Genomic DNA, 11,330 nt, shown 5'->3' with positions numbered 1-11,330 from the left:
AATTCAGGCAGTATCAGAGCTGAAAAAATAAAAAAAGAACCTGGATAGAAATATGAGGTGTTATGTTTTCTGACTTGAGATATAATTATCCCTTTTTATCCATAAACAATTGATTAATAAAGATAGGATATTTAGGGAACAAGAGGGATAGTATGAAACATATTCTTGATATTTAAGAGACATTGGCCTTTTCTGACAGTGGTAAGCCTACGACAACTTTCTCTAGAATTCCACTTTTTTAAAAAAAAAATCTATTGTTTAGCTTAGTATTACCCATGCCAACTACCCATGTAAATAGAAAATATTTGATCATGAGTTGCCTTCTTTTTTCCATCATGAATGTCTTCCTTTTTCATAACTGAAACAAAAGGGCAAATGGTAGAATTGTTCTGTTTTTAGCTTGGTTGATAAAAGTAAATAATACACAAAATATTAAACAATCATACTTTTCCAGTTTTATGAATAAGTATGGGTGATTGTGAAAGGATTAAAATAGAGGGAGAAAAACATGAGGGTGAATGGTGACAGATACCAAAAACACCAGCATTAACATGATGTGTGAATGAATTTAATAGTATAAGAATGGCCTAAATTATGTGGAAATGTATAACTTTAATATGTATCCCAAAGTCTACTCTGTCACTGGAAAAAAGTATCAGGAAGATTCAGGTGGGTTAGAGAAACAACTGTACCTCGGATTTGTTAGATCCTAAAGTCCAATTGTTCGGTATCAGTATGCAAGTCATAATCATTTCTGAAACTGTGCAATTTGCAATGAATACGCATGAAAATTAAAGTATTTTCTTTTAATTTAAAACACAGCTATTGATATTTATGATTGTAGGATATATTAAGATCAATCTCTCTCCCTCCCTCCCCCCATAACTATATAATAGATAAATATATTAAGATGAAATACATATAGTATGTGATAAGAGAGAGTTTATTTTGGTCAATGACCAGTAAATAGCAAAGTAAAATATAACAGAATACAAGAAGGCATTCATACAGCTATGAATACAGTAATAAAACATAACACACAATTATGAGCATGAAATCTATAACACCAGTAAGACTCAATATTTAAACCTAAAAGGAATCTGTTATCCTAATATGTTAAAACCAATGGTTATGAAACGATGCAACAAAATGCTACACTTGCATATGAATACTTTGTTACAGGGAGTGACCAACTAAGAAACTAAAATACAGAATAATAAAACAATTAATGGATATTAAATACTATGCTGTATCATGCTTTTGCAAATAATCATGCAATTATTCCCTTTCGGTATCTGCAGTCAATATGACTGTATTTAGCAACATTCAGAGATAGTGTATTGATTCTATCAGACAATGAATAACAGAGATAAAATAAATTTGGATGCCCTTGATTATTTGCTCCTAATGGTGTCAAGTTATATGTGTGCATGCATGTGTGCACAATTTTTAAATTGTGCAAAGACAAATGTGTTTTTTATCAGGAAAAAAAAAACACTTCTACAGTAACTATTGTGTAAGCTCCATGAACCAGGAAAACATGACTCCATCAGAACAGTATTGCTGAACCTAACCTTGTGATAAATTCTGCAGAACCCCTATGAATATTAAGTTAGGGCTAGAAAGGGAATCACAATTCTTCCTAATGACTCCCGAAAAGGAAGTTTCCTCAAAATGGACTCCTCTATATCTTAGCTTACCTGCACAGATGGGTAGACAAAAGGAAATAAAATGTTCTCATGAAACATCTTTAAGACTTTTTAGTTCCCATAATGGATATAGACATTCATTAAACTTAACTCCAAAGTGTATTGGGCAGCTGAAAATCTCCATTGGGCAATTAGGTTACCCTGATTATACTAAATTCTGAAACTAGTATCAAGCCCACTTGGGATTAAAGTTAGGAAATGCAGCCTCTGAATTTTCAACTTAGCAGCATTCACCATGCCATAATATTTTGATGCAAGTTTTATTATTTCTTAGAGATATCATTCTTGTTCTTTCATTGTAAATTTATTATTTACAAAGTTAAAAGTCTTTAAAATCAGAAGTAAAGTAATCGTTAAAAATTACATCAAATTGTAGTGTGATCTGGCTAAAATAATATACCAAAACATATATAAAATTTATTTAAAATTTGTAAAATAGGTAATAAAGCTCTCCATACTTGTGGTATTTGTGTTCCAACATAGCCAGTATACAAATCTGACAATATTACTTGTCAGTAATATTAAGGTGATTAAACTTCACCTTTAATCATCACACAAAAAACTACTTAGACAAGGTAGTCTCTGCTTTTTTCTTGAAGGAGCTGTTCTCTGTCTCTTTGCTTTGTATAAGTAAGAGATAATGGCCTCCATTAACTAATAATGTCTTCATTTTCCTTTAACTAGGCACCTGTTAAATAGTTAACAAGGTAACTAATCCCTGGAAATTGGTAACCTTCCCTTGCTGATGCCAAAACTGTCCAGCTATTTCCTGACTTATTTTCCCAAAGCAATGCAAGCAATTCCAGAAAGGGGGTAGGGAAGAAGATGTAAGTCCATAACACTTATTCAATAAAGATAGCCTTCCCATGGATGGTTTGCACACTTCTCCCAATCTTTGCACCTCCCATGGCTGATTGGGAAAGGGACTCTCCTACATAAGTGTACAGAATTAATCAATAAAACTTAGCTAGCTATATTCATTATGGCTTCTGTTGTTCTCTCCTCCTTTGGAATCCAAAACGCCTCTGCACCAGTGAACAACATCATGTTATAAATGGAGAAATATAGAGAGCCAAAATGTAACTATAAAGAGCAGCACAGCCATACATAACCCCTGGTTGCAATCTACCTGTCTCTGCATGGGCAGGGATGCTTCTGTCTAGGAACATGGTAAAATCTGCCCTTCAAAAAGCAGATGGAAACTGTTCACAATGGGCCACTGTAAATGCTCTTCTATTTTATTTTATTTTTTAGATTTAGAAGGAATAATGGGCAGGAGCAACATCTTTATCTAGTCTCTCTGTGATGAAGTAAGATGGACCCTGGCTGACGTCATTTTGCAGGTTAATATCTGTGGCATGTTGCTTAAAGAATGATTTGGTCTTCCTTGTCCCATAAGTTTCCCTCAAGATTTATTCATGGCTGAAATGTAGAACAACAAAAATGTTCCAGCTTTCAGTAACACTGAATCACATCCCCTCCAGAACAGGTGAGCAGAACATCTGAGACACAAAGCCTGATTTTGGCTGTGAAACAAAACCCATTTTCTATTTTGTAAACATCCCTAGTTTCTTGGAGATTCTATGTATCATGAATGCAGCGGTGAACTACTTTTCTGGGATCATCTGCATTATTTAAGATAACACAGGAGCAGGAAAAATATAACAATGGACAGCAGCCTACTTGGACTCTTAATGCTGATATTAAGACAAGAAAGAAAATTGCTGTTTAGCACTTCCCAGCAGATGCACACACACACAAAAAAAAGACAAACCTATATGTACAGTATCTACTATTTATAACATTAAGAAAAACAAACTCTTATAGCTCAAATTTACCTGTTACAATTATTAGTATAAAAATAATATCCATTCTACCCTAGTCTAAGAACAATATCTGGCCTTTCCTATTGTTTTATATCTTGAACCAACTTATTGATAGCTTTCTTAAGGGCTACCTTCACTTCTCTCTTCCTAAAGCTATATATCAGAGGATTGAGGAGAGGTGTTAAGATGGTATAAAAAACAGCAAATGTGCAGTGCAAGGGACAGCTGAGATATTGTGGAGAACCATCAAAGTCTGTAACCCAGGTGGCTTTCCTGCCTAAGGGAGGCCTGGAACTCACAGTCTCCTAGTTTCTAGGAACCTTCACCAGTTCTCCAAACTGGTTCTCTATGTCACCCTCTACTCTCCTATTTTTCTCACAATAACCCTGTGAGATCAGTTGGCCTCAGAGAGAGTGATTAATCCATAGCCACTGAAATACAACCTTCATACTTGATACATATTTCTAGTCCACATCCCTTAACCACTACACCACACTAGTTCTGTTTGTGTTGAAGTCATGAATACATTCTAAGTCAGACCAACAAACAAGTAAGTAAGTAAGTAAATAAATAAATAATCTTGCTTCAATTTTTAAAGTTACTGTGGGGATGACATCTTTCTATTCTCCCCCTCTTGCTGTGAGAAGACAATAACAGCACCTTCTAGAGTACCAGAGAACTTGGAAAAACATAGTTTGAATGCTATTTTCTTAGTAACACCCTTAAGATTATCAGGGGGCACTCACTAGCTCATTCTTTAGTGAATAGAAATGGCACATGATAGCAACTTTTTTCCTACCTGGGAAAGAAACAGCAGTTGAGAAAGACAGACATCATATAACGTGGTGAATCACCCATGTTGTAATTATACAGGACACATGGTTATAAGAACTACAAAATGTGCTGACCTTAATGAGAACATATACTTTCAAAGATTTGCCCTCCCTTCAGCTGTCTTGAAGGTTGATGTAGGAAGATTCCCTACTTGGAGTGGCAACCCCCTTGTGACTCTGGACACACAGAACCAATTGAGCATGTGCATCTCCACTGTAGGTTTTATCATGATATCCTCAAGGTGCACAGGACAATTTTCCATCATCCTTTTGGTTGACTGAAACATTTGAGGGTTGCTAGTATAGTTCACCTGCTGGGGAAGGTGATGACTAGGGAAGGCAATAGCAAACCACCCCGCTATTGTCTGCCAAGAAAACATCACGAAAGCAGCATCCCTCCAAAGGGTCAGACATGACTCGGTGCTTGCACAGGGGACCTTTCACCACACAGTATAGTTCACAATGAATTCAAAGTACTGGTTTTGAACTTTAAAGTCTGTTGCATTAGCTTAGAAGAGTACATAAATCCTCCACTGAGAACTTGTATGAGATAGTGGCATCACAGGCAGTTGTAAGGGAGGAACTGGAAGTGAAGAAATCTTTTGAAGAGGACATAGCTGGAGATGATGATTTCCTGGGATCTGTTCCTCTTCTGAACAGCAGAGACACCTGCTGGAGCAAAAGTGTAATAGGGAGTGTCTGAATTTAAGAGCTAGAGGTGCCATGACTCTTTGGCAGAGTAATTAGACAATACTGGGAGATTCTTCCTGCTCTGTAGATGTATGTTTGACCTCTGACCTCCTTTACTTTGCTTGCATGAATCTTTTGTAGATATGTGGTATAAACAAGTGACTCAAACGATAAGTCAGATTGACATTGATCCTGATTATTTATTTTCCAGGGGTATGTCAACAACATTTCATTGTTTCAAACAAAGATTATGGGATAATTCAGTACAGGGAGTAATGGCCAAAGCCAAAGTATTGTGTTAACCTTTAACTTTTGGTATTAATTAAATATATATTTTTCAACTCCCTAAATGTTTGGATAGTTTTACTCAAGTAAATACAGAATAGCTTTCTCAAAAGCCAGATTAAAGGTATTGCTATCAAATATGCTATATAGTAGATTTCAAAAGCTTCCCATCTCTCAAGGATTTTGTCTCCATAATGATACTGACCCTGAAACAGTGGATCTTATTTTATTGTATTGTGAAGTTTATAAGAGTCTTCAGCAGGAAGTTATCTGGCCTATTTTAAAATGGAAACCAGGAAGGGATAGTTCTGAGTACGTAAAAATTGTATTTGCAGATGAAAACCCTGTGATCACAGTGGCAGCAGCCAATTTTTTAACTATGGCTATAAAAACAAGATTTTTAGTAACAAAGCAATGAGTTGGGCTTTTAAGTGTATCATGTATCATGTAATATGTATTAAATATTTTATCTGTTAAATTGTTTTATTTAATGTCAAATAATTGTAACTTGTAACTTGTTTTCAGGCCTATTGGCTGTAAAATGAAGATTGATTAATTGATTAGGTTTGCTTGCAACTGAAATTATTCCCTGAGCATCTCATCAATCTCTTTTCTGAATCTAGATACCTATTGACTATCAGACCCTGACAGATTCCTAAACTTTTTTCCCTCAAGTATCCCTTTAAACTTGATTCCAGTTAGTGACCTAAGAAAGACTTGACTAGGAACAACAGACTATACTGTCTTTACGAAAAATGTTGCCTTCATTTTCTAACCAATTTCTCATTATCTTCTCTGTGCATTAGATTAGATTAAGACTGATTGATAGCAAATATGAATGTAAAACAGGACAACGTTCTAAATCACATATGTCAAGTTATTTGTGGAAGCCAGCTGATTTCTTCCTTTTTAGAAGTTATATCATATATTAATTGTAATGGCAATTTATTTGTTTGTTTAATCAGTAATGACATCAAAGCAAATAAAGAAAACCCATATGAGGCTGCTATCACCACATACATGTTTCATCTAATCCCATGAAGAAGAAGAAAAGCTGTTAGTCAATCCTAGAATGAATGATTAACATAAACCTAACCCTAGCCTTAATCCTATATGGAGTCAAAAAAAAAAAACACAAAACAAAACAAAGCAAAGCAAAGCAAAGCAAAGCAAAGCAAAACAAAACAAAACAAAACAAAACAAAACAAAACAAAACAAAACAAAACAAAACAAAACAAAACAAAACAAAACAAAACAAAACTAAAGTGAGTAATTACCCTTGGGGCAAACTTGAAGAAAGCAAAAGACATCCAGGACATAGTTGGCTGGCCAAGAATGTGGGTTACATTGCAGAAGGCCAACTGGACACACAGAAGAAATGGGAGCTGGTTCAAAAATGCATCCAGCCACAAAGTAGATGGAGCTCAGCAGGCACACCAATGTCTACAGAAGTGCCAACAGTCAAAAGGCAGCCAGCACCCGTAGCAAACATACTATTCCCCTCAGAGCCAGAGACTAAGCAATCCTTCAGAAACTCAGGCCAGTAACATACTCTTCCCCACCAGATAGGGAAGGATGTCAGAACTGAAGTGGCTAAAGTAGAGCTAGAACTTCATCTGAGGAGTTTCTCCATACTCCACAGCTGACTTTTCATGCGCACACACAAATCAGTATACAGTATATTCACAGTGTGTGTGTTTGTGTGTATACAGGCACACAAACACATAATTGCTTCTCACAGTGATTCATGTTTACAGACAGGATGAATTCTGAATTTTCCAATCAATGAAAGGTGTCATGAACTCTGGAGCTGAGCAGGAGGAGGAACTCATGCAGAGGAGAAAACACATGCGTAGTAGAGATGAGTTGAGTTGTCATTCAAAGAGACACAGAAGAGACCCACAGTGACGTTTGGGGAATATAAGTCTGAGATTCCCCACAGTTCTTTAGTTTGGTAGGATTCTGTCTAAATTAGCCTTAATAAACACTAGAGACTAATTCCTTGTCTCAGCATGCTTTCTGCTGGTCAGAACAAAGGGGAAAAAACAGTACAACACATATCTGCTCTCATTTTCAATAAAGCTTCCTGAGAAAAATCTTTTTCAGGGCATTCTTAATGTCTTTGTTTCTTAATGTATAGATCAAAGGGTTTAGCATGGGAGTGACAATGCTATAAAGGACAGAAATGAGTCGGTCTTTCTCCAGTGAGTATGTTGATATTGGCCGGACATAGGTGAAAATGGAGCTTCCATAATACAAGATGACAATAGTCAGGTGTGAGGTGCAGGTGGAGAAAGCTTTGATCCTCCCTTCATTGGACTGTATCTTCATGATTGTGGAGATGATGTAGATGTAAGAGAGGACAATGCAGACAAATGGTGTCCATCCTATAAATACCCCAACAACAAGCAAGATGATCTCATTTAAAGTTGTGTCTCCACACGAAAGCATTAGGAGGGGAGGAATATCACAAAAGAAATAATTGATGTCATTGGCCCCACAGAATGGCAGACGGAATGTAAAATATGTGTGAAGAGCTGAATTGAGAAACCCACTTGCCCAGCAAGCACTAGACAACTGGAGACAAACAGGTTTTCTCATAATGGAAGTGTAGTTCAAAGGACGGCAGATAGCTGCAAAGCGATCATAGGCCATTGCAGCTAGAAGGATGCATTCAGTGCCCACAAAAGACAGAAAAAAATACAGTTGAGTTACACATCCAGCATATGTAATACTCTTCTTTTGTGCCATGAGGTGCACTAATATCTGAGGGACATTGGTGCTAGTATAACAGATGTCCAGAAAAGAGAGATTTCCTAGGAAGAAGTACATGGGAGTATGAAGTTGTGGGTCCAGGCAAACAACAGTGAGTATGGAGATGTTACCCACCAGGGTACAAATGTATGTGGCAAGAAAGACAAAGAAGAGTAGCAGCTGCAATTCTTGAAGACCAGAGAAGCCCAAAATGAGGAATTCAGTTGGAGCAGATTCATTCATCATTGCATCACAGCTTAGTCACTCTTTTTTTTTTTCAATAAGAATGCTCCTCTGATGACCAGAAAACCTACAAAAACAGACACCATCCAATACATCGTGGACTGTAACATCTGCAGCATGCTGAGGATCACACATTTGAGAAAGACCTTGTTACCCACTCACATGATATAATCTGCATTCTCATTTTTACTGGCTCCATCAAAAAATAGTCATTTTACAGTGCTACTCTAATGTGACTGTGCATGTTCATATGCTTGTTTGTGCAGCAAATGGAAAAAGCAGCTTGATATCACTTAATCCAGGTATCACAAGAACTCATGCTGTATTTAACTGTGGTCTCCTGGATAAGCTACATTTCATGAGTACCACACAGCATTCTAAGTTAAAAATAGTGAAGTCACATAATCTTTTAATGAAATGAGTGCAGCTGGTCACAGTGCTCTGTTCAGTTTTTCCTGATAGTCTACCTCCAGATATGGGGACAAAAATCTGGTTATATTCTATACGGGTCCAGATGTACAGTATATAACTGGGGAATCTTGGAAGGACTTTTCAAACTGTGCAAAGTGAGTCCTATAATTAAACAAGTTTCTATAGACCTTCAGCTGAATTCAGCAGAAAGCACAATCTTTATGCAAAACACCCACCCCATATTTTTTAACATTTTCTTTTTTTCTATTTTCTTTATTGTTAAGAAACAATGTTCAGCATTTTAAGCAGCTATAGCTGCTTCCAGGTTCGTTCTTACTAGTTTTCTGTTTCAGCACTGAACATGAGTGATTTATTCATCGGTTAAATATATAGATTCATTGTAACTTTCTCTAAATGCCACTTCCATGTTACAAATGTAGAAAAATAACTGTCTTAAAAGTAATTTCCTCAATCAACATTTGTGTTAAGATGAAGAGAAATTCTTAGCAGGCATGAGTGCATGCAGGCAAATAAAATTATATTTTAAAACAAAAAGCAAGATAAGCATTTTTCAACATACAATATTAACACTCAGTTAATGAGAAGAACTACAATAAAGCCAAAATCCATACTGAATTTGTGATTTCCTAGGAAGAAATACCTGGGAGTATGAAGTTGTGGGTCCAGGCAAGTAACAGTGAGGATGGGGATGTTGCCCACCAGAGTACAGATGTATGTGGCAAAAAAGACAAAGAGGAGTAGCAGCTGCAATTCTTGAAGACCAGAGAAGCAGATTTCTATCATTGGTTGAAAAATATGATAGAAAATAATTACAAAAATAAATCTAATAGTATAGGCCTAACTTACCATCCAATTAAATTATCAAATAGAGCACCTCAGACAAGAAATTCAGACAGAATAATTCCAATGGTATATAGCTAAATATTGAATAATTTCCCCACCAAATATAACTTAATGTGTCATGGGTCTGATGCCACAATTTCTGCAACAATGTTGCCAGGCAGAGGTTGATCTTATTCTGCCTTCTGGTGGTTATAATAGAATAAAGATGATGACAAATAATTGAACAGGGAATTGCAATTATGTTCACTGAAAATAAAGTTAAAACTGTTCTAATTAAGTGATGCTGTAATTAAATTTCTGTCCATGAAACAGCCTGACTAAAACAATCTCAAATCTATAGTGCCTAAACAAAGTAGAGAAATTCATTTTATATTCTAATCAGCATATTGCCAACATATATGTCCTTCATTTCTCAAATTATGTAACTGGAAGGACATTTTCTAGTTAATGTTTAAAGACAGTAGAACACTGAATGTCAAGGTATCAGACCAATACCTGCTCACATTTTCTGCTAGTGTACAATAGATGTAAATAGTCACAATGATATGTAATCAAAATTCTGTACTAATTTATGGAAATATTATTACTTCTTTTTCAGAAATCATCTGAATTTATTCTTTATTTTCACATCTTCAAATAAATGCCACAGCTTGTGTATAGTTACATTAGATGTACTCCAGAAATAGGTTTTCTATATATATACAGTTGAAATTCTAAAGCCCCTACAGAAGTCAATCTAATTAATCAAAACAGACTTAAATGATTAATAAATATATATAACATTGCATAGTTACTCTCACCTAAATCAAGATTACTTAATCATACATCAAAGACCAGTGTCTCTATATGTTTTGGAAAAAGATAAATAGCCATTATTTATCCTGGGTTTTTAACTTTTTTTTTTTTTTTGCCCCTTAATAAGTTCCTTTTCTTTTATCATTTTTTTTAGTCTTTCCACATTTTAGACTAATGGCTAACAATCAAGCTGAATTGTTTACAATATTATGTTGTTTATAATAGGATCGGGAGGCCCTTCGAACAGTCACTCATGCCTTTGTTATCTCTCATATAGGCTGTTGCAATGCACTCTACATGGGGCTACCCTTGAAAAGTATCCAGAAGCTTCAGCTGGTCCAGAATGCAGCCATGCGTGCTGTTTTTGGTGCCCCTTTAAGGGCACATATAACACCGCTCTTGTGCAAGCTGCATTGGGTACCAGTTTGCTTTTGGGTCCAAATCAAGGTGTTGGTTATCACCTTTAAAGCCCTACATGGCATGGGGCCAGGTTACCTGAAGGACCGCCTATTCCCCATTACATCAGCCCGCCCCACCCAATCGTACAGAGAGGGCATGCTGTGCACCCCATCTGTGAGAGAATTCCATTTGGCAGGGTCCAGGAAGCAGGCCTTCTCTGCAGTAGCTCCTGCCCTGTGGAACATGCTGCCCCCAGAGGTGAGACTGGCCCCATCACTTCTGGCCTTTAGGAGGAGTCTGAAGACCTGGCTCTGCTGCCTCGCTTGGGGTAGAGAGGGGAATAGATCTACCTGGGGATGGCTGCTATACTCCTCCCACACACGGACTGTTTTACGTTCTCCTGCCACTTGGACTTTTTACTTTTTTGCTCTTATTTATATATATTTATTAGAATAATTTTATATTTGTATATTCTATTTTGTTGCGAGGTTGTTTTAAGTAATTATTGTAAACTGCCAGAG

At 36.4% G+C, this 11,330-nt stretch overlaps 1 protein-coding gene across 1 annotated transcript; it reads right to left on the bottom strand.

Annotated features, from left to right (window-relative positions):
* Positions 1-7,416: 7,416 nt before the first annotated feature.
* Positions 7,417-8,343, bottom strand: LOC134497283 (olfactory receptor 5V1-like). The gene has a single exon (XM_063302949.1). The coding sequence runs from the start codon at positions 8,341-8,343 to the stop codon at positions 7,417-7,419; it is 927 nt and encodes a 308-aa protein (XP_063159019.1).
* Positions 8,344-11,330: the final 2,987 nt, after the last annotated feature.

This window comes from Candoia aspera, chromosome 4, assembly GCF_035149785.1.
Source record: "Candoia aspera isolate rCanAsp1 chromosome 4, rCanAsp1.hap2, whole genome shotgun sequence".
In the NCBI taxonomy this organism is placed as follows: Eukaryota; Metazoa; Chordata; class Lepidosauria; order Squamata; family Boidae; genus Candoia; species Candoia aspera.
The sequence above is the reverse complement of the archived record's forward strand: the minus strand, read 5'-3'. Positions and strand labels throughout refer to the sequence as shown.

Bases quoted from the DNA above. Each gene is read 5' to 3' on its own strand.
- LOC134497283 (XM_063302949.1), bottom strand. From the start codon at position 8,343: ATGATGAATGAATCTGCTCCAACTGAATTCCTCATTTTGGGCTTCTCT.